A 25,845-nucleotide genomic window follows, 5' to 3' on the forward strand; every position below is an offset into this window, starting at 1 on the left:
GTAAATGAGGATGCTGCACAATATAGATCTACACATAACTGCTGCTACTGTAACTCTTGTTCTATCTCCAGTGACTGCCGCTTCAGGTAATATCAATCTTAGCCGAGCGGAACGCTTTCATCTCCATTATCCAATTACACATTAGAATTCATTTCGATATGTATATATCTTACAACAAATTGGCATCAAGGTTGTAATGTATGTACAGCAGGGCGCAAAGTTTGAATTTCAAGTATCCCGCATTACAATTGTAGGAGCACATACGCAGGGCATCATGTTAATTAGTGGTGTTTCTTGGACTGAAAACTGTGAACAACAAATTTTAATATTTTACGGTAACAATGCTCAGTATTGTCACTATACTTTTTCAACTTAACATCACTAATTATAAATTTCCTTGAAGTTGCAAATATTTATGTCAAATGTTGGAAATATCAACTACCATACACTACATACACTGTGTAAATTACAACATTAAGCCCACATACCCCTTTGTCTACCATCATACACTTGTAAAACAGGATGAGAAGTTAGACTTCCTTTTTTCCTTTCCCGTTTGTTGTTATTTTGTATGTGAGTGTGTATGTCAGTGTGTACATCATGCTCAACACCAGCTCAATCTCACTGATTTGGGACCTCATGTATTCATACACTTTATTATACAAATATGGAGAAAGTTGTTAGATCAGCGCAATAAAGATATACGCATGAAAGTGAATGAATAATTAGATCATTGTTCCAAGAATATGCCACAAGATCCACGTAATGAACCACAAAGAAGAATTCAAATGATGATAGTGATTATAGTATTAAAGAAGAAGGACAAATACAATACTGAAGATGCCCAGAGGGATGATGATGACACTCCATGTTAATACTCATTGACATTATTATGATGATACTATCATGATTATTATGATTATTATTGCTCAATGCTGGACACTGGCATTGGTCCGACAGTCCCCGACCAGTAAAAGTTTAGTCACTGTCAGGCAAGTAACTTTTTCAGGAATGGACCAGTTAAAAATGGAAAAGCTGGGTACCTACTTGTCTGACATACAGGTCGGACCAGTGGAAAAAAAAAAAAAAAAAAAAAAAAATTAATGGGTTAGTGTGCAACCCTGACTGCTTTTCACACCCCTATTGATACTTTTAGTGTTTTCTATTTTTATATTTGTTACCATAGTTATAAACACTACCTGTCTCCTCCTGGTGAACTTTGGCAGCAGTTGCCAGAGAGAGAGAGAGAGAGAAAGAGAGGGAGAGGTATTGCCTTTAAAGTATGATATGAGGCAGCAGCGTACAAGCAGGCAGTCAGCTACCAACTGACGCACTACGGATGCCAAACACAATGTATGATTTCATTTTAATATCACCAGCAGTTGTGCTGTTGCAGCAGTGTATATAACATGAACATGGTTGCAAAGCAGAAGAGGCTAGGGCATGCTGTCTTTAGTATGCAGGCATGGCGGGGGGGGGGGGGGGGGGGAGGGATTTACGTAGGACGAGAATCAGAAAAGGAGGTATTTGTGGCTTGGTACTTCTCCAGGGCTTACGAGGCCCCCATTGAAATACAAACGCATCTCAAATATGAAAATGTGAGTGAACAAAAATAGATTTCATGACTAAGTATAATGGGGAGCATAACATAAAATGAACAATCAGTGAGTAAACATTAACCATTTTTGTTTCAAAAGCAAATGACTGAGACAGCGTCGACTTGTCATATGCTGACGATGCTCAACGAACATGCATAAGAAGAAAATAATGAAAAATAGAGATCTATTACAGTATGATAATGATTTTACAGCGAAAGCAAAATAAGCTTCTAGTTTCAAAAGTCATCAATTGAGACAAAGTCATTTGGTGAAAAAATGTTGTTGCACAACCAACATGAATAAGAAGCAAATAATGAAAATAGAGAATTATCTTTATATGTGATAGTGATTTCACAGCTAGAGCAAAATGAATTTCTTAGGTTTAAAAGTAATGAATTGAGACAGAATAAAAAATTGGCTAAACTTAGTCAGTGCTCAACGCTCATGAATACAAATAGAAAACTAGAAATGTCGCTACGGCGACTGGTGTATGCCTCCGCCATAATGCATGGTTCTCCTAATAGGTCTATAGTACAATGTCTTGACAATGTGTGATGACAGTTTCACACAATTGGCAAAATATTAAAATGACAGGTTTGCCACAAATGTGCTGAATGTTCACTTTCCTAGAACTAGGTTCAATTGGATGAATGATTAAAACGTCAGAGTGCAGGTATTTGGGGGAACTGATGATTTTCACTTGACTTTTGACCCTTTTACAAGTTTATGCATTGAGTAATTTTCAAGGTATTGAAAAAAAGTATAATTACAGTATCAAATGGTAAAATAGTATTATCGAAACCTGGCCTTTGACCTTTGACCTCACAGTTCCAAAGAGAATCACTGTTAGGTAGAACATGCATATGTAAGTTTCATGATAATACCTTGAGTTACTTTTGAGATATGGAGGAAGAAGTGCAATTTAGCACTTTCACTTGACCTTTGACCTTTTGGCAAGAAACTTCCCACAGAATACATATTGGGTTATACATGCATACATCAAGTTTAAAAAAATCCTTCAGGTATTGCATAAATATAAGGAAAGTAGTGATATTTTGAGGAGTTGACCTTGACCATTGACCCCTGACCTTTGACCCATGACCCCCAACTTCCCTAGATAATCACTGCCCATCGGTGTAAGTTCCATGAAGATACCTTGAATGATTTGCGAGATATGGAGAAAAACATGAAATTTCAACCTTTTTTCACAAAATAACCTGTGACCTTTGACCTTTGACCTTTGACCCCGTGACCCTAAAATCCAAACAAAGTATCATCCCCTCAGGATATACCCTCATACCAAGTTTGATGCAAAACCACCTCACGGTTCTTGAGATATCGACAAAAACAAAACGGGACGGACGTACGGACGGACGGACGGATGGACGGACGACCCGAAATCATAATGCCTCCGGCCACTTCGTTGGCGGAGGCATAATAAAAGATATGAAAACTACAAAAGTGTGAGAGTGATTTTAAAGCCAAAGTGTAACAAACATTTTAGTTTCGAATTTTACGTATCAAGACAGAGACCCCGTTTACAGTGCGCGGCGCGGCCGCGGCTCGGCCCAGCCCCGCTTCAGTGTAAATGCGCAAAAGGCCAAATGCGAGGCAAAAATTGGCCTCGCATTTGACCTCGCTCTGGAGGTGGTCTCGGCCACGGCCGAACCCGGCCTTTTCTCAGTGTAAACGCAAACTGGGCCAAATGCGCGGCCAATTTTAGTCTGGCTTCCAAACCCTCTGCCTGTACTATTTCGCTGTTCAGGATATTAACCCCCTCAACGTCGAAAACTAGTATAGTTTAAAGGGGCACAGTCCCGGTAGTGTAGATGGCACTGTTGATGATACTGCCGATCATCGTTAGCATTGATACGAAGATTACCGAAGTTGAGCTGTCATCAAGAGTAAAGTTTGTAGGTGTTGCTAAGTAACATTGCTTTTGTTGTCTTCTTTGCGCATCACGCAGTCTGTAGTAATGCCAGGGTGTGTGCATATGTGCTTATTATTGTGACATCACAAAAGAAATTTGCTAAAGCTGTCATCCCCCTCAGCCGATTCATGAGCCGAACTGTGATCGGACCACTGACTACACTGAATCGGACTTCTTCAGAATCGGGAAAGTGGGCCAAAGCGTAAGCGCCAAAGAGAAGTCGATAGCTTAGGTCTCTATAGGAAACTTGTGCCATGCGCCCGCGTACACATTTGACTAAAACACCAGGACAATGCACCTTTAAGGTGGTTTTGTCCTGCAAAGGATTTTTTCCTACGGCAAAGGCCTTTGCCCGAATGGCGACTTCGTCGTCACGGAATTCATTTGGCAATTGCATTTGTTTACAAGCAGAGCGCCACTACAACAACATATTGAAAGGTTTGAATCAAAAGCGCGGCCGAGCCCGGCAGTGTAAACGGACAAAATTGCAGGGCCCGGCCTCGCAATCGAGGCTGGGCTTGGCCGCGGCTCGGCCCAGCCCCGCACTGTAAACGGGGTCAGAGTCAATTGATCAATTATTGTCAGAGCTCAAGCAAGATGAGCACGAAAAAAAGGATGAAAAATAGAAAACTATGAAAATGTGAGTGTGATTTTACTGCTATGAGCATAACCTGCTCTCACTCTCACCGAGCTGTCGGCTTGGAAGCATGTCTATGACGCTGTTTGGGTCTTTCAGGCTCGCCGCGATGCGTTCCCGCTCTCGTATCTCGTCTTCGTCCGCGTTGCTGGACCGGTAGGAGATGCTGGATGCCTCTGATGCCGTGCGGGACCTTCCGACGAGAGGGGTCTCGCCCGTGGAGCCAAAGGAGGGCTTGACTGATGGCGAGAAGAAGGAAAAGGGTATGAAAATAGAAAGGAGATGAGGTATGCTCGGGGGAGGAGGGATGTACTGCATAGAAGCGTGACATCACTGAAATTCTTTTTGCCCTGCCTCTCTTTACCCCGTCCCACTTCCCTCGGTGCATATTGCAGTTCCATCCCTTCGAACTGTGCTCTATGTATAGACAGATGTAATACATTCTGTTCTGGTGATGTGGCTGCTATTGTAAATGACATCAGTCATTCTTTCATCTCTTTACAGTAATGTGTTCTTGCATCTTATTACGTCATACAGTGTCTTGCAACCTTTTCTTTGTTTACCTCCTCATCCCCCTTCCCCATCACTTCTGGGATGATCTCACTAGATCTTCCATTATCTATTTCTGTCTCTCAGCTCTCTCTTCCCTTCTCTCTCTCTTTCATCTTCTTTTCTTCTTCTTCTTCTTCCTCTTTTTCTTCTTCAGTCCATCACTCTTCGCCTCTCTACAGCTGTTTATCCCCATTTCTCTCTCCTACTCTCCAATAGGATGCTCCGCATCACTGGCGGGATATGCGATACTCTGGGATTTGGCAGGGGGTTATTTCAGAGGGGATGCTATATGATCCAGACATACTGAAGAGTACACCATTAGAGACAGCATGAAGCTGCCAGCCTCAAATCAGCCATTTGGTATGTCCTACACTGTATCAAAAGCAGATCTATGCTTGTCCTCCAAGCACCACTTTGTTGGAACAATATCATTAATGCCTGAGATTGTGACCAGGATTGACACTTAAGAGAGAGGTTCAATGTTCAATTCTTGGATAAGATAATCTGGAACTTAAGAATGGATACAATGGGTGAGTACAAAATCTCATATCACTTCAGTTGTGTAAGATTGTACACATAGCAATTTTTTTATCTTTTCTGATGCTGAGCTGTGGTAAAAGATTTTTTGTTTTGTAAAAGATTTTTGATTGTGCACATTACCTGCATACAATATACTTGAGTTTCAGTTAACAGTTGCAAAATGATACTCATTACAGTGGCACTGTAATGAAACAGTTATTGTCACAATATCTGCACTCTTGTTTGTGAGCATTTCACTATGTATTGCTATCTTTATAGAAAAAGCAATCATTTCTTGGTGAATGTAACCTGCAAGTAGCTCTCATAAGTCAGGATTTACAAGTATTTGTCCGTGTTGCTTCATACAATGTGTAACAACATAAGTCTCTCAGATGATATAACATAGCAGTGAGTCACTCAGAAAGTTGAGATTATAGTCAAAATACAGTTCAAATTATATGCAAATTAAACAGGGCAATCCTCTCAAGAGAACTCCACTCAAGTTCATAATTTAAGAGTGAAGCAAAAAACAAAACAAAAACAAACAGCATCATTAAAATTCAATGAAAATTGGCTGCATGATCAGAAAGTTAAATGACATTGTGATGAATCATGCTTTTATGTTTAACAGTGACATCATCACACATTAGTCAGTCATGACACACATGTGATGCATTTTTTCAAGAAAATTAAATGCAAGCTACCTCACCAATAGATTTAGGAGCACTTCAAATCCTCTTCAAAACTGACCAATCAGAATGAAGTATAATTTAGGGGATTACAGCTGATAGATCTCTGTGATGAACAATACAGTCCTTGCTTTTGAGTGTGTGTGTGTTTGTGTTCTGGTGATTTTTCTAAACATAGATTTTAGTAATTTGTGAGTGTACAGGAAGATGCCAAGTACTAATTAGCTAACTAATTTCAAAGAGTCGTTCACACAATATTAATAATCTGAGTGTGCCAAACTGGCAAGCATTTGCCCTCCCTTGTGCCAGTAAGTATGGCTGATGGCAAAAAAATTGTACAGGTACTACATGTACATCATGCTAAAGGTCAACACACTCTTCTCTAGAAGGCTTCCCCATGATACACATACATCTGCATTGCTGTACATTGTACCACTTCCCGACAGCATGTCTGTTGGGGGCCTTGACACATTCTTAACATGCCAGGCAGAAAGGTACACGTACATCCATCCCTTCAAAATTATATGGGGCTAACTACCACATTCAATAATGCTATTTAAAGCCCCCTTACATTCCTTAAAGTCACATCTTTGATATCCAAATTTCTTTATGGTTGGTGCTAACAGTATGGCAAAGTATTTTAAAAGTATTAAATTTATATCCATCATATTCACAATCAGGAGATTACTGAAACAAAAGAGCAGCATTACTATCACATTGTTGTAAATTGAGTTTACATGGCATGAAGTTTATTTACAGATCACGACATGTCTACTAAATTTCACTTTCGATAAAGATTGTCAAACACAGGACACAACAGTCACAATATACTTTGTTGTCTGACAGTTCTTTAAATCTTCTGTCCACAAAAGTGTGGTAGAATTACTTAATACTGGACTGGCAATTATTTGGGGTAAAAAAACAGTAGTCAATACTTGTAGGAGTTGGATTTTATACTACCCATTGTACACAAATATGAGTGCATGTAAGTGTGTATTCGGCTAATCCCACATGGGTGTGTCTACTAGTCAATTAGATCAAGAGACATTCCTGCATAATTTCATCAAGGAAATCAACACCAAACAAAGAACATAAAAAGGTATTCATATAATGTGTGTGTGTTCATCATGATTTGGACTTCGTGAACTGTCATCTGATTCAATATACAATGTACATGTCAATACTCACTTCTTTTGTTTCACACAATGAGTAGCTCTTTCTCTCAAGAAGTGTGCTAAAGGGACTGTACAGTACTGGTTGAGGTGGGGATTCATGTTTTGAACATTCCTAAGTGAGATAATGAGAAACCTCTTATGAAATATGAAAGAGCATGTAATTTTAAGAAAGATTCAACGTTTATTTGATGAAAATTGGTTTTCAAATGGCTGAGATATCCAAAAAAGTGATAATAATAAAAGGCGACAGGCCACGCCTTTTATTAGGATCTCTTTGTTTCACCTTGTTTTGGGATACTATCTCAGCCACTTCAAAACCGATTTTCATCAAATAAACTTTTGACAACCCTTAGAATTGCATGCTCTTTGACATCTCATAGAGTGGTTTCTGAATATCTCACAAAACGTTAAAAGCTAAATCCTCACCTCGACCAGAACTGTACACACCCTTTAATCTGTGAACCAAAATGACATTGTTGCCCTCCTAAAAACGCCCAGGGGAATGACAAACTTGAGGGTAAATAAGGAAATGATTTTGTCAATTCCTTCAGAAACAGTTAATTACCAAATGCCCTTGCAAACTGGCAGAGTAGAACAATGCATAAATGAGCTGAAATACCAACAGCAAGGGAATGTCAGCCTACGCAGGTAATTAAATTTTCAGCACTTATGAGTGTTACGGGTTATTTCATTTTTCCAAAACATGAGCATAAACGTAGAACAAAGCAACTGCAATAGATAAAGTAATTAGCATAACATCATTGTAATATTATAACCATCATTCAATCATGAAGATCCATTGTCATTATCTCAGTGCTGTGCAAAACATGCTCCACTTTAATGCAATCATTTCTTGTGAACATTTGGTTGAAAGGGTGATCAGTGCATAAAGTTCCTTCTTGCAATTAGATAAAATGTCAAAACACTAATATTCACGAATGTCATATTTACAAGTAGCAGTTTGTTGTTGTTGGTTTTTTTTTCAGTTCTAAACTAACATAGGAATGCATTCTTGAATGAAATCTACTGCTCGAGACATGTACATTTTAAAAACAAAATGGGAAAGGCCCTCATGAGCAGACAAGTTTAACTATTCACGTTGCTCTTCTGCAAAAATAAACAACCTTTGTCAATATACCCAGGTGAAGTTTTAAACTTGTACACATTGCAATTTAGATTTGAGAGTCAGATATTAGCATACTGTACATATCATCAACATGGTAAATAGTTTATAGTCAAGTTGAGTGAGCTACAATGACTCCTTAACGAGAGAACGGAAGAAAATGGAGAAGGAAAGGAAGAGAAGAGGAACAAAAAAAAAGCAAAAGAAAGAAAGAAAGACAGAAATAAAGAAAGAGAGAGCTCAATGAAAGAAGTCTAGTATATGTTGTATATTTGGCATAATGCAAAATTATAACCTGTAGGTGTGATTGATTTACAGTCTGACCTCTCCTATCCAGCCTCCCTTTATCCGAATCTCTCTATTATCCAGATGCGATCTCAGTGTGATTTTTTTTTTTCATTGAAATTATTATGGGGAAAAGGGGGATTTCAAACTCAAACAAACTTCCTTCACAACCTCACATGAATTAAACAGATTATTCCAAACAAATTGATTTCATTTTGGTTAAAAAAAGAGAAAAAATTAAAAGGTTTAAAATCATGCGCTAATAGCAAAAAATAGCAAAGAGTTTCAGTGTACGCTAACTTAATAGGAGACATAATAAGTACATGTGTAGCTATCATTGGGTAGGCAGCTGCGTGTATTAAACATTGACTCTCCAATATCCGGGCAAATCCTTTAAATGCGGATGAGCACCGGTCCCAACATGTCCAGATAGGAGAGGTTGGACTGTACTTGGCTACAAGTGATGAAGCATCACACGCAATAACCAAGGGTACTCACTTGTGGTGAGCTGTATATCATCCCGGTGGTAACCAGGTCTTGGACTGCCTGTGGGAGAGCTGTAAGCCAGGTTATCTACTCCCTGGGCACCGTAACGTATGTCGGGAGTCAGCTCCATGTTCTCATACTGGTTTCCCGGCGCAGTGCTCGGACCCTGCCCGTAACCAGACGGATCATATCCGAGTTCCACATTGACATATTCCCTGTTGGCATGCCCCTGCATTTGCCCGCGATGCTGATGGCGGCGTCGGGAGTCCGACATTTTGATATGGCTCAGAGCTGTGTTCTGATCTGTCCCCTATTTTTGAAAATATTCCTGCCAAATTCTTTAACGATTCATTGGAACTTGATTGGGTATTTTCAGTCCATAGTCATTCAGCCATGGCATTGAACTGTGAATAGAGAAAGAGAACCATTCATATTTGTATTGTTAAATTTGGCCAACAAAATAAGTCGAGGCTGTCATTTTTTTTTTTTCATTACAACAATTTGAACCAGCTTTATCAAACCTGCATGCACTGTTCAATTATAGTGCCAACAGAAAATCATACTGCAGTAGTTCAAAGACTGACAAGCATATCAATCAAGAATCATTTAGACATTGTCTAATTCATCACATATTTCACATTAAGAACTTTATGAGATGAATATTCATTTTTCAATTTCTCTATTAGTTGCACACACATACACATGTACATATCATACAAACATGAAAATTACATTTAAACTATGTCAGATACATACGTACTACATAGACCTGTGAAGACTTGAAAGCTGTTCACAGCTTAAAGGAAACCAAAACCCAAAGAGAAATGTTGATTGAGTGAAACATTAGTAGAACATATCAGTGAAAGTTTGAGGAAAATCGGACAATTGATGCAAAAGTTATGAATTTTTAAATTTTGGTGTTGGAACCGCTGGATGAGGAGACTACTAGAGGTTATGATGTCATGTGTGGACAACAATGTAAAGAAAATACAAAGGGAATTCCAAAAAAATTCATTTTTCATGAAAATTACACATTCCATCAACTTGATACTGACATATGTTAAGGGTAACAATTATTCCCCCTGCTTTCTGAAAGTGGTTAGTCAAGTGCTCTTTTATTATGCTAGAAAAGCGAATTTCTGTGACAGGAATCTTCGTCACTTCTAACGATTATCAATCAGAACATGATAAAAGTTTGTTAATCCAAAAGGCGAGTCCACTAACAAAACTTTGGGATTACAAACCTTATGGGCAATTCCGTGAAAAATGTTACCCGAGGGTGGAAAAATGAAAATCAAGAAACAATTTTGTTTTACCCTGGAAAGTATTCAGGAAGGGTCATATCAAACTGATATGATGAAAAAATTTGGTACAATTTGGAAAAAATGTAATTTTTTAGGTATTGAAATCGTGTGTTTTTTCTAAGACATTGCAGAAAAATTCAGTATAATTTGCATGTAATTCTTCTGAAGTAGAAATTTTCCCTATAAAATAACTTTCAGGCAACCATTTTTATGCTATGATAAAGCTGATGACTCATTTTTACATCATCCTCCTTGATATCAAAAGAAAATAATTCTTTCTCAAAAGATGAGCATTTCAATTTTTTGAATTTCCACCTCTTTCAAAGTGTAATGTCCGTAACGTTTTCAATATAAAAGTTCTTGTAACACACTGTGTTTTGGTCTAATTTTGTTCTAAATTCAAACGCAAAGCTAAAATGAGATATCACACAACATATCCACACAGTTTTTTGGGAACCTGCATAATTCCTTTTAAAAAGCGTTACGGACATTACATAACTAATGTGTTACGGACATTACACATTTGTGGCAAAAGTATTAGCTACATATGATTATTAGGAATAGCTTGGATTCTACCCTACAATATTGATATCTGTCACTATGAATGCCCTAGCCCTTGCATGAAAATTAATTTGGGACTTTACTCAGCAACAAGTGCAGTGTTTCAACAAGGTTTTGACTAATCTTCTGCATTCCTCTACAATCTTATTTCTTGTGTCTACTTACTTCTCCCATGAAATACGTGTACATGGATGCAAGCTATTACAGCAACAGCATATCAAGTTGAGTACAGGTAATTATACTATGATGGCAAGAATGTGTGTTAAAACATTGTTAAAGAAGAGAAACAGTCAAAAACATCTCTGGACAAGGCCTTTTACACAATGTATGGTCAGTTGTGGTCTGACTTGTCTGTTAAGGAAATACAGTCCAACCTCAAGTTCTAACCATATCGTGAACGGTAGCCATCTGGATAAAATGATATTGCTGGATAAGGGAGATATGCTCATGCATGACACTTGTAAGCAAATTGTGTAGGATATTATTGACTATTCAATATTATAATTTGCATGAAAATTTCATGTTTTATTATTCAATAATGTGGAAATCAAATGGAATGTGAATGAAATACACTTCCTCATTATATTCCTTCTAGCAACAGTATTTTGGTTGTTAGAAATGTAATGTTGTACCAAAGCGATTAACATTTATGTCCTGAATCACAATTACCTTGTAAAGAATAAAAAAGTGATATGTACTTTTAGTCATATTTTGCACCGAATTATGCAAAAAAAAATAATGTGCCAGTCCATATCTGGATAATAGAGCAATCCAGAAAAGTGATTGCTGGATAACTGAGGTTGGACTTTATGTAATGAGGATAGTCCATCGATAATGAAATTTCTGAAAAGACAAGGATTCATGAATATTTCTTTGAGTGTAGTGAAGGAGAGCCGTTTTTAGAACAGGATGGAATCATTAGTATTAGACCCTCTCCAACAATTGGTCAAGAACACCTTTCTTGCTTCCAAGGTGATTGATTTGGAAGCAGAATAAACAATATTCTCCAAAACAGACTTTTCTGACCCTGGAAAAGACTGTTGTACTTCAACAATTTGTTGGGGAAAAAAGAAAGTATAACTAAACATTCATTGTTTAAAAATACATACTGAGCATTTGTTGAACCATTATTTTATTTTATTTTGATTATGCATTAGTTTTGATTAAGATAAAAGTTGTTATTCATGCAGAGTTATGCTCAGTGATGGCTATGTAGATGTGAATAAAAAGTGTAATGTCCGTAACATTTCTTTAAAATTACATTTTGAGTAATTAAAAGTTTGAATATCATAATAGAAAGTCAAAAGGCTGATCTATATGTTATTTATAGATCATAACTTTATTGCAGGCATTAAATAAGTTGATTAAATTCCAATATGATAGAAAAGTCAACAAATTGTTAAAGTAGGGGTCCATACTGACCAAATAGTCCTCAAATTGGCAACTCCTGAAATAAAAGATCTCCTGAAAGGGCTGTAGTAGCATTGTCCAATGTGTATTGATTACCATTCAAGTGAAAAGGATAAAAAATATTAATACTTGCATGTGACTCCTGCCACTTAATGAAAGTGGACAAATCTGTAATGTCCGTAACGCTTAGAATGTAATGTCCGTAACACCACAATTATGGCTATAGGAGGTACATGTGCCATTTGTTTCACTAAATTTGATTTTATTTCCTTTAAACATTTCTTTACCTTTCAATTCATTCCTACATTGGTGTAATTATGTGCTTAAACTCACAGACTTTTCAATGATTGTATAGGCATGCAAAAAGTCATGTCCAAAAAATGTAATGTCCGTAACGGCCAACATTTTATGCAGTAAGTGCCATATGATGTGGTGAAATGGATTGAAATTTTCACTGTTTATGATTTAGCCTCATATGTGAGTGATTCCACTGTATGAGTTCAGAATGAAAATAATTTGTTATCTTAATGACCTTTTAAAGTTGCAAATTTTGTCTGAAATGTAATGTCCGTAACGCTGGAACTGCCCTTATAATCATTTTCGGATGAACGAACATTTGATATAACAAACCTTTATAATGTTTGGACTAACAAGCCGTCTGAATAACAAACCTTATTTCATCTTAGGATTAATGAACCTTCAGAACTACAAACCTTCGAAATAGTGCACCTTCAGAACTACAAACCTTCGAAATAGAGAACCTTTCTCTATTTTTTGATTTACAAAACCTCAGGATAATGAACCTTATTTCATTATCAGATTAACAAACCTTCAGTAAATGAACCTTATATCTCTTCTGGAATTATGAACTTTCGGAAAAACGAAACTTATTCATTTTCAAATTAACGAACCTTCGGGATCCCAGGACTGGCGAACCTTCGGAATACATGTATTTAAGGAGCTATCGGAATAATGAACTTTAGTAATTAACGAACTGTAACTGAATCCTAAACCATCATTTTCTACAATATGTACACGCGTTCTTTCAAACTAGGTGTGAAACAACACACTTTTGCTCTCTCATAAGATGTAGCATTTAAACAAAATGTCAAATAAGATACATGTAGCATCCCATTTGACAGCTTTCCAGTGTATGACTATATATGAGGAGTATTCAATCATGGAGGTGTACCTCCATGATTCAATCAACAAAATACAATCAATATACAGCCTATACATGGTTTGCGTGTTTTCATCATTCATACACTGTATTAGTTCAGTTGTAACAAAAAAAAAACTGCCGGTCCAGAGGATTTCGTCATTGAAGAGAATGCACTGTACCAACCAGTCTGTTCTTTGTCAACAGGCAAAAAGATATCTCATTTGGGGGCATTGAATATTTTTTTTCATTCTTTCTTTTTTTACACCATTAAGGCATTATGAAATTCAACTTATTGTGCACGTTGTAACTTGTACTTCTGTACAGCAACAGGGCTGTGTACAGACTCTGAATCTAGTTGTAAAAAAATACATGTATCTCAATTTAACTCATACACAGCCCTGTCCGTCACTGTACAGAAGACGGCACGGCATCTGGTCGGGCTAATCATAACAAATGCAGATAACTCCGGGGTCTCCGCAGCAAACTACCAAGAAAACAACGCCAAAAACAATCAGAAACTAACACTTTCCACTTGGCGGCCAAACTGTTAGCTTCAGTAAACTAGACCGTCTATTTATTTCGAGTATTTAGCGCCTAGCAGCAGCGCAAACAGAAGGTGACACGTCCGTCTGCGAACGGAATCGTTAGTCGGACGGCAACCCGTCCGGTCCAGTATCAGCTCGCGTTCGCCTGCACCATCGGATCGCCTACGTTCCAGGTACTAGGCAAGTCGTACCGCGGAGATCGCCCATGATTGATACCCTCGACAGGCTACTATACGGGGGTCAGACACATAAGACATTTAGCGACAAAACCCCATCAAAACGTCTATGATCACAACAATTCACGAACTCCTTAGTATTTCCTACACTTCATGCAAAAGTATTTGTATTGAAACTACATCTTACATTCCCGTAGATCATAAGAAGGTAGATGCTTTCCACAGGTACGGCACCACGTCTTGTAGAATCGCGATCCATTACGATCTTTGCTAGTAACTTCCGTATTGTGCATTCCGTTCTTTGTCCACCTGAGGGCGTTCTTAAAACAAAATGAACAAAAATAAAACTTCTGCCCATTCAGTGACACGGGTTGAATCGGTTTATCATTGGTCCGTAAAGAGGGTCAGGTAAATCGTTCATGAGGCTATCCTACGCCCTTCACAAAGTAGACCACTCTTGTAAACACACACTTTCAAGAAGACATGTGCAAAGGTCATCAAGATTAGAATGAATATAAGCTCAGACTCCCACTAAAAACCGTAAGATTTGGGCAATACAAGTACCAGTGAGGGAAAGGTAAGACCTTGAACATTTCCCAATGTAAACATTTTCATCTACTAGGTGTTAAAAAAAAAAAAAAACATTTCCCACTTTTGATTCTTAATAGTTAAAAAAACTATTTATCAGATAAAACTGTAATTGAAATGAGCAATAGCTGAATAGAGTACAATTTAGTTGGAGGTGATTTGAATATGAAAGCCTATATTAGTTTCATGAAATCCATGATTTATATCAATGTTATTATGGTTCCAGATTTTGATCAAATTTTAACCCACTGAACAAAACTTGAACTTTACACAGGAACCGATGATGTCAATGTGTATGTGAGTGTGTGCTTACAATGAACCTGAACAATGGACATGACTACCTGTACCACCTGTTCAGAGCTCTGCTGCAAGGCGCATGAATGCTTTATTAGGTCTAATTATTCATGTGGATTGCCCTGAGCACTGCTATAGTCTGAATTCATGACACAGGGTGAAATGCATGCACATGAAAAAGTAAGAGCATGTTTCTATGTGCTTGCATACGTCACATTTCAGAATGAATAAAGACTACCTGTGATACTGGAATTCCTCATGAATATGTAATAGAGCATTCCAATCCTGGCCATTGTCCAGGACCATTGTCTGTATCGGTATCAAGCACACACTCCTATACACACCAGTAACCCCTGTGCAAAGTTAAAGTTTTGTACAAAGGGTTGAAAATAGAGCAAAATCTGAAACCTAACTGAAAAATTAATGTTGAATTTAACGAAACTGAATCAAGCTTTAATTTTCAAACTACCTCCAACAAAATTGTACACTATTCAGCTATTGCTCATATCAATGTTTGTGTTATCTGATATATATAGTTTTTGAACTATAAAGGATCAAAAGAGGGAAATGTTTTTTGTAACACCTAGTACATGTACATGAACTTCATGATACAATAATTATGAAACATAGCGATCGACTGTAAACTATATTGAAATCAATGGTCAATCCGAATATTATCCGCGGACGACGCCACGGTAGTTCAGGTCTATAACTAATGGGGGGGGGGGGTTCAGGGGGTTCCGCGGACCTCCCCCCCCCCCCCTCCCGTTTGCTCCTTGGTATTCCTTGGTATGTGTAAAATAACGAAACTGAGCATAAACTTGAACTAAAAAGGTCCAAGTCTTCTAATTCTGAGCCCCGCCCCATAAAAATCCTAGTTAGAGGGCCTGCGGAAAAAAAGAAAAGAATAAACCTCTGGTACAACTTTCAATCGGCTTCCAAGCGACATCGACTAACAAGCACACACACACACACACACACACACACACACACACACACAACCACATTTTCCGGTGCCACTTCCGAGTACAAAAAAAAAAAAAATGGGAGGGGGGCAATAGATTACACCCTATGTTTTCCTATCTATGTATCATTTTTTTTTAAAGTGGGGCAGGAGGCACCCCACCCCCACCCCGGTTGCGCCGGCCCTGTTATCACAGTACATGCATTTTGTCGATGGCATAAATGAACTTGATATATTTGTATATATAAGAATTTATACTGCTATTATAGGATGTATAGAGTTTATCACGTTTATTTGGAAAGAAACTATATGCTAAAAAAAAAAATTTTAATTAAATTATACCATACAAATTGTAGAGCACACGTCGCCTGTTCCAGACTCAAAGAGTCATGTATAGGTCTTAATATCTTCTTCATATTGCACGCTACTACGTACTTCTTATGACGAGGATGAAATGATACGAAAAACAAACTGCGTAGCGGCTGGTTATTCGTAATATTCCACACTGTTATTCCTATAGTTTGAACCATGATATTCTACTATCCCAATATTGTGATACACACCATCCCCTTTCGGCGAATCAATTAATATGTGATATATGCGGACAGGGAAGTTGGTTGCTGTGCTAATGTGCTTAAAGTTGTTTATATAAAATGGATCAATATGTCGTTTAAAGCTTATAGCAAATATAATATAGATAATGTATTTGAATTTATAACTGCTGTCTGATAAGATGCCCACACATAATCATGATGGGGTGCGAGGCACCGTCACTATGATGTTGTATCGAGGGTCTTTGGGCAGATCACAGAACCTTATCGTTTCTGCTGGAATGATCGAGTGTCAATGCACGAATGTTAAAATAATATAGGTATAGTGTTCAGAGTGTAAACGTTATCAAGCAATGAGCAATATAACAGGATTGATATACAAGCTATTTCTGTGTATTGAGCGTGTGAATGACGATAATGCTACAGAATTTGACTTGTTGTTTAATGTCTCCTTCACCGTACACACGTATGACTATTCATGAATGTCACAATTTTTATGTACACGAAAGTTTTTGGAAACTCCATACCCAAAAGGGTGGTATAAGAAGTTATAACCCTTATCTTTGTTCCCCACATCAGTGATTCCCCCAAACGTAAATTTCCTTTCTTTGTGAACATTTTCATTATTCTCTTAATATACACGTGAAAGGTATGCCTGAAAAGCCTTTGGCTCCCAAACACCCTGGGGAATAAAGCATTAAACAAAATAAAAGCAAAACGTGATAGCCACCTATATGGGTATTTACGGGAATGATCCAGGCTAAATAAATGAGTTCCTAATCGTTGAAATTAAATCCTAATGAATGACCTTCTCATTAACGCTAATGACGTCATATTAAAATAATTATGTTATGCATATTTATTTTTATCATCCATGCTGTTGATGGAAGTATCTCCTACTTTGTCACGATGACTGCAAACTATTTACTCTTATCAGTCAGATTTTGGGCAGGCAACTCACAACTTCACCCTGAAAGAAATAGCTTCTTTTTGCAGCAAACGCTTGTTGGTAAAACTTTGACAAAATGTTCAAGAAGATATTAAAATGGCGGACAGGCAAAGAAGCTTCCGGTGAGTAAATTCATTGCATTTTTTAAAAACCAGAGGGATATGGCTGAAGTCTGGTGAAAAAAAAAAATATTATCCTGTAAAATATAGTCATTGTAAGGCTTTAGAAGCTTTTGTTCGAAATGCCAAGGCCGCTAAAGTATATTCATAGCTTCAGAAAATTTGATATACGGGATAATATGGCAGGAAATTATGGTTGATACCGTATCTCTTTTCAATGAGTGCCGGTTGTGATTGATCAATTAGCTTCTGATTATATTGTACATTGTGATATTGAGGCCTGAGGTCGAAAGGTACCTAATAGTTTCGAGATTATTGACAAACATTGACAAACATGCACCTACCATTGTTGGCACAAAAACTGTGTCCGCACATAATGTAAATGCACATGGCGTATAACCATCAATATTTCTGACCTTTTATATTATGAACAATATCTCTTTTTTTTCTATTCGGTTGAACGGTAAATTATCGTGTTAATATGAAAATACGCGTGAATGTTTGATATTTCTGTGTATGTGATTAAAAATTGATATAAAACTTGTGCCAATCCGTTGCGCTGTATAGTAGAATGTATCTGCTAAGCGTTGTATGATGACGGTACAGGTATTGTAACTGTCATAAATATATCCATTCATGTTAAGAGTAAATCAAAATACAAAATACAAAGCATGCATTACACCGTCATCATTGATTTTCTTTGATCAGTTTGAAGAAAGAAAGAAACATACAAAACGCAATGTGAATGGTAATGTAATATAATAGGATATAATTCAACGTGTACAATATATCAATAGCTAAAAACATCGATGCATACTTTGAAAAGTTAACAGAAAAGTATAGTGTATGGAAAAAGAGTGGTCCACTAAAAAGCAAGGCTTGTAATACGTGGATCACTCAAAACGTAGTATGTCACTGAATAGTGACACCATGCATGATAACAATAATTACTAAAGGTCCTGTTTACCTTTGGGAGCAGTGATTTAAAAAAGGTTCAAGATATTACATTCGATGCATATGAGTAGGTCTGTAGTATCACAAAACATCCTACCATATAAAATTTTTGCAATAAAGCCTAAAATATAAGGAAATATCAGTATTTTTCTCAATCAGCCATAACTGTAGACAGTTTAGTATGGAAATATTCTTATTATAAGTATTGTTCACATTTTGTGTATTTATTAATATTTAACATTGATTATACGGATTCAAATTTCACAGTGGTTGTTGCATTCACCATTCGCTGAGCGGTGCGTACCCAACAAATGAATGGTGGACGAAAAAAACAACAACAACAAAAACAATAGTAGAAACATCATATGCGTTTGCAAAAAACAAACAAACAAAAGTTGTGACATACGCTAAAAAAAAAATGAAAACCAAGATAAAATGTCCATGTGTTGTGAGTGTAATATCAGAATGGATTTTCTTTCCTTACTATAACTTCTTCTTATAACTACAGACATATAAATATGACACTAGTCACGGGCTGCTTCGGGTTTGTTTATATTTGTTTGTTTGTTTGTTTGTTTGTTTGTTTGTTTTTGCCCTGTTCTACGTAGATCATTTGCTATATAAGACGTGGGCTATAACCTTGTATAATGATCAGTATGATTTTACACAATTTATAATAACTAGGCCTATATATGTGATCTTTGTTGATTTGTATAAAGACTTTGTATCACCAACTATTCATCTGGGCGACCAGTCTTTTGTATAATCCTTTCCAAAAACGGTTTCTTTCAATCTAAGGCCAGCCTTCCTTGAAGGAATGTCATTGTGTTGATGTTAATGATGGTACAAAGTGCAGGTAACCAAGATAAGCTGATAGGCCTAATCCACTTATAGGCGTTTCAGAATAGCGAGGCTGCCTTGTACCGTTATATTGACCCCGTATCCGGGTTCTCAGCAATTCGTTGGGGTTACCATTCGCTTTATTGCATGGATATGACGAGTCATTAATGATCAACGTTCTCACAGAAAACACACAAATATAATTATGATATTTTCTTGGTAATTCTAATTTATCTATCCAAATAACTAGTCATGCTCTGTCCCGGTGATTTCCCACTTTGCAACTGTGTCATAATGACCATATGCTTTGAACAAACAGTTTGCGATGGGTTCTTATATATTATAATGGTCTGTTCATAGTCCAAACATGTTGCCTGCTTATTAGTCGACGTGCATGCATGCATGCTTGATTCATTTTAACCGATTTCTTTTTTGTTCTAAATTCGGCAGTATCATTCCACCACATTATTGATATCTGAATGAAATGAAACCTTCAGAGAGCAAAAGTGTAATATTCATTCTCGGTGACGACTATAGAGTACTCAAGTAGGCCCTATACCCATATCAGACATTGTTAAAAAACAGAAAAACCTTGCCACGAAATTTGATTGTGCTTTCATTAGATGTTGTTGCCACGGTGCTGTGAGGGTGACAACTTTCTTAATACGCGTTTTCAGAATATTATATAAAATGTATATCATATCCTTTATTGTTGGCAGCAGTTGCCCAGATGTGTACAGGGATTTTAAATAAGGTAGTCAGAAACATGGTAGAACTTTTAGCGAAATCGGAGAAGAAAATAGAACGAGAAACGTGCATGGAGATAATTAATTGCTATAAATGTAGTTTTATATGTTTAGGAGCAATACAGAATTCGGTAAAGGGATTTTTTTTTCTTTTCATTTCTTTTGTTTTATAAAAAAAATAAAGGGGGCGCGCGCATGCAAGGTGCGCCCCCTCTGGATCGGCCACTGTATAAGCATTATAAAAACTGTATCATCGCCTTACAACTTTCACAATAGTTTGAACACTATAACATTTTCATGCAAAATGAAAAAAAAAAGACGTGTTTTATCAAGGAATCATAATATAATAAAAGAATATTTAAAAATACATAAAATGTCAAAGAATCGTATTTTGTTCATATTTTTTACTATGCTCCTTAAAAGTTATAATTGCTAAATGGTTACAATACAATAATCTAAAGGATAAGAGCACTTTCCAGTCGATTTTTCTTTTTTCATTATTAAAAAGCTTATTATAGTGAAGATAGAACTGATTTGTGCTGATCAGTGAGAGTCCTGCAATGTGAGGTCGTCATTGCCACATCCACTTATTGGCAAAGTGATTTTAAGAATTACCACAGCTTCGTGAAAACATGAAGGAAGCTGAAAAAAAAATATTCGTAAGTCTTTTTGATTTGATTTCATTTCTTTTTTAATCCTATAACATTGTACGTTGTTTATTACCTCTCTGGTTTGACTAGACATTAACAAAAAAAAAACCAACTTAAACTGTGTGGAATTCCATGCACTTTGTTCTTAGTGTTAAGAGGACAAATATTCTTGTATAACCGTGAGGCCCATTAACCACAAGTAGCTTTCAGAGACAAAGCAGATATGTATGTGCATGTAGGGTATGCACAGTTACCAGCTTTTCAATATAAATGCCTGTCTTGAAATAAGCTAGCGAATCAGACAGGCCTGGGCCCTGTTTTATGAAGAGTTAAAATCGATTATTATAAAGTTGATTTCAACTGTAAGTCTATGGCAGACTGTGTGGTAAGGAAATTTAAAATCAATTTTATCTTTTGATAAAACGGGGCCCTGGTGTTGTTAAAGACACTATTTGTCATTTGCAGATGAAACAAAAACCCAGCTGTATTGCTTTAGAATAGCCCTGTGAAATGTGAGTTAGGGATAAAAACAATCGATGTACAGATATTAAACAGTATAATTAATGTCAAGTATTGTTAGATGTACAAAATGTGAACAAAACTTTCATTCAAATAGTTTCTAGAATAAACTGTTTATTATGCACTTTTAGTTTATTGAGAAAATTAGTGATATCTCCTCATAATATTATTTGTGACTTTATTGCAAATAATGTTTTTTTTTTATATGGTAGGATGTTTTGTGATACAACTGAAATATACATATGCATTAGATGTGATGACTCGACCATTTTTAATCACTGTTCCCAATGATAAACAGCGCCTTTAATGGGTACCTGTGGAGATAGTGTCTCTGAATGAGGGTGGGTGCGCCTTCAAGAACGTGGCGCTATTCGTATTAGAAATTTTGTTGAATTCTGAAGTCAAGTCAATCGGTGCAATGCTTGAGTTCCTCCTTATACCATGTATACTGGGACTTTAACCCATTCTATCATCGTTTGACATCCGCTGGAATCTTAGGTAAATTAGCCTCCCTATCCCCGTTCAGTTCTTCTTCTTTATCCCAACCACTCCCTCCCTCCCCCCCCCTCTCCCCCCCCCCCCACCAACCTCTGTGCGCTCTACCGAGTGTATACCGCAAAGGGCTTTTATCTATGTTCACTCACTTGGCACCAGACGAACCAGTATGCCAACTAACAGACGGTAATCGTTTTCATCAATCGAGCGGTCGTACATTTGGACCCAGTGTTGCAACTATTCGCCCTGACATGTGAAACGCAAGTGAAGGAAATACATACGTTGAAAAACGCGTATAGATTATGCTTATAGTCAGCTCATACATTAGACACTGAGTCAACAAGGTTACTGTCAACCGGCTCGGCGCAGGACTGATAGACTCGTTTTGCAAACTTTACTCATAATGGAAATGGGTAAACGTGATGATCAGCTGCTGGTCTACAACTGATAGGAGCTGGACCAAGTGAAGTCCATACTTATGATAGCAGTACATAGAGAAAGACAGTTGAAAGCAAACCATGGAGGAAGATCTTGAGGATATCCTCAATGACGACTTCCTGTACGACCAGGGAGGCGATGCCGGTAACCACCGTCCGCAGAACGAGAACAGCCATATCGCAGGTAACAACTTTGATGCATACCCATGTCACATTTTCACTGTCTGACTGCATTATATACTACAGGGTAACAGGCTGCATACGAATGGAGGTAATAGAAGAACTGTTTGTGAGTCAACTGCATCGATTTTCGCATATGGCAGACGGAGTGCTGCTGGACTATAAATGCGGAGGTTAATATGAAACGGGGTTTTTATACTGATTCATATCATAATGAATCGATGTATACACCTTTATCAACAATTCCATGTGTATCACAATTCATATTGACCCCATACATTTTATTACTGCTCATGACCGCATTTCCTTGTAGACAAGAATGATCTTTCATGATTGCCAGATCCATCCATTGAGTCACAATAATAGGCAGAGGAACTTGACTCAAACCAAACCTTAGCCGGGTGGCTGATTTTTTAACAATTACTCGGGTGTCCAGATTTGTGATGATTATTTAATTTACAACTATGTCGCATATAAACCGATTGAAAAAAAAAATCCCCTGCATAATAAACACCTACATGTATTTCGAACAAAGAAACTCGAAACCCGACCTACACCCACTTTTAGTGTTGTATAATGCGTGTAGTCTTGAAACGTATCAGGTCATGACTGTGAACTGTTGCTGCTGCGTCAACACAATGCACTCTTTCCAATAGTAAATCAGGGAGGTGGGAAGCCCACCTCCCTGGTATGATATTGCTTTTGATCTTCGTAAATTCAAAAGTGCACGCCAGTGGACCTGTTTCATAAAGCTGTTCTTAAAATTACGAACGACTTACGAACGACTGGTGATCAGTTCTGATGTGGTATATACTTATCAGAATTCAATAATTCAGCGCAAGAACTGATCACCAGTCATTCTTAAGTCGTTAGTAACTTTAAGAACAGCTTTATGAAACACCCACACGGTGTTGCATGTATCTCTTTGTGCTTTGAGTAATCTGCGACTTTCAATGATTTGCATCTGCAGTGTCAACCTAGCCTTTTATACGAATTATATACATACAGAAAGTATGGAAAGTATGCTGGGGAGAAGGAAGGACGTCTTGTTACGGTGATTATTCCTAGGAGCAACAACAAAGTTTAATTTTATTTTACTCTCTTTTGGAAGCTATGATATGTTTGGCAGCGAACGATGCTCTTATAGCAGAATACAATATTGGTGCGAGTAGTGATTTAATCATTTATAAGTGTGCCAAAAAAAAAAAAAATGAAATTAGAATTAAAGCGTAAATGACTGAAGTGAAAATTTATCCAGGGCGCTGGACAAGAAGCCTAAGCATGATTTTCGGTCAATAGAAGATAATCAGACGATCTGGTATAGACTCAGACGGTTCTGATTTTAGCAAAGTTCGTTGCTACTTTCAATGTGGATTTTGATGCTCGATCTTGACAGGACGCTCTAATGAATATACACCGGTAAAATGATCAGAGCAGCGAGAGTTACAGATATATATACATATTTAAAAGTCTTTGGTCTTCTTTGTCCAGGGTAGCCTCTTCAGTGTTGTCACTGCTCCACCAGAGGGCCCTGCCATTATTATTACCCTAACGTTACCAGGTACCCATTTTATACACCTGGGTCGAGAGTGACATTGTGGGTAAAAACATCTCGTCCAAGGATAAGCACTCGGCGGGAATTGAACTCGGGTCCTCCGATTGGGAGTCGGGAGTCTTATCCATTATGCCACAGCGCCCACGTAGCCAACACCTCACTATGCTTCATGCAATGTACATTATCACCGAGAAGTATAATATACATAACATTCAGGTAGAGAACCAAACGATTTGATAATGTGCGAGACATTATGTTTTCACTCACAGTCAAATTGTTCTCCCACCCAGCATAACCAAACCTTTATAGCTATTATAAGATATTCATATTAGCACATCTCGCTGCCTGCATGAAACTAATTTACTTCGTGATAAAACCATGGAATGATCCCTGTCACCCGCTAGACCTGATAATCCGCAACTTGATGATGGAAAATTGATCATTGCAGTGATTGCACACAATCATAAATGATTGAACTTTGATTTCAAAATTACAAATCATGAACACTTAAATATGCACACTGCGTCCTCGCAAGGAAAACTTAATGATAGCGTCAATACGGGTGATGTTCATTATTCCGAACCTCACAAATTCTCTATATGACTAGATGCTCGTTAATCCGAAAATGAAAAAGGGTTCTTTAATCCGAACATGTGTGGCTTTATTTCGAAGGTTCTTCATTTCAAAGGTATGTTTATCCGGAAATGAAATAAGGTTCGCTAATCCGAAAACGAATTATACCAACAGTCTGATCAAGGTGCGTACTGATGAACCTTCGGAATCACGAACCTTATTTTGTTTTCGGATTAACGAACCGTCGGAATAACGAACCTTCTGAATAACGAACTGTAACGCTAACTATGACATAGAGATTTCACTTCGAATGTACTAGTATTCTATAAAAGAAGAATTGAAGCGATAGCATAGAAACGTATAGGTGCCCTCTCGAAACCTTTAAAAGGATGGTATGGAGTACTGGTGGAGATGAAGATTTAGCTTTTGTAACTTTTTGCAAGGTAACAAGAAACAACTTACGAAATAGTACAGAGCATACCATTCTAAGAAGAATTCAAAGTTTATTTGATGAAAATTTGTTTTGGAATGGCTGAGACATCCAACAACAAAGTAAAACAAAGCAATCGTAATAAAAGGTGGAACTTATTAGGATCGCTCTGTTTTGGATATCTCAGCCATAAAAACCAATTTTCATCAAATAAACGTTGAATTTCTCTTGGAATCACATGCTCTTTCATATCTAATGAGAAGTTTCTCATTATCTCACCAAAAAAATGTTAGAAACCTGAAGTTAGGACACAGCCACAACTATACAACCCCTTTAAGTTCGTGCATGCTTCACACTGCACAAGGTGAGTATTATTGCTCATCCCGTACGCAGAACGTTCCTGATGCCTCTTCCTTTTGGCCCATCTCAGCAGAGTCAAATTACCAAAGGACTTAGACGGGATATGGTTTGAGAAGCGATGAAAGCCGTACGCCTTACTACGGCATTACACGTGACCATGTTCGCAGGAAAGTCGTATTATTAACCCTCCCACTACACCACCAGCGTAATATACACTTTACGTGGTTCTCATAATATATATTAGGTTGCAATGCAAGGTAGGTAAAGCGAGAGTTAAATATTCTCAAGTTTCAGTCAGAAAACACTGGACGAACTGGTGTGTGATGTGTGTGTGTGTGCGCGCATGAATTGAAACTATATGATAGATGACAACACCCGTTATTTGGGAGTGATAACTGGGTCCCGTTGCATAAAACTTTTTTTGCAACCTTAGAAAATTCTGGTTGGGATTTGCCCAACCTGAATTTTTTAAGGTTGCTAATCTAAGAA

At 37.4% G+C, this 25,845-nt stretch overlaps 1 protein-coding gene across 1 annotated transcript in view; it reads right to left on the reverse strand.

Annotated features, from left to right (window-relative positions):
* Positions 1-9,268, reverse strand: part of LOC140232010 (transmembrane channel-like protein 7) — a 35,599-nt gene extending 26,331 nt beyond the window's left edge. Inside the window, exons 1-2 of the mRNA XM_072312160.1 lie at positions 9,007-9,268; positions 4,216-4,404 (exon numbers count right to left, since the gene is read on the reverse strand). Of these exons, the coding sequence (XP_072168261.1) occupies positions 4,216-4,404; positions 9,007-9,268 (451 nt within the window). The remainder of the gene's footprint in view (positions 1-4,215; positions 4,405-9,006) is intronic.
* Between the last annotated feature and the right edge of the window lie 16,577 nt (positions 9,269-25,845).

This window comes from Diadema setosum, chromosome 8 (assembly GCF_964275005.1).
Source record: "Diadema setosum chromosome 8, eeDiaSeto1, whole genome shotgun sequence".
Classification (NCBI taxonomy): domain Eukaryota; kingdom Metazoa; phylum Echinodermata; class Echinoidea; order Diadematoida; family Diadematidae; genus Diadema; species Diadema setosum.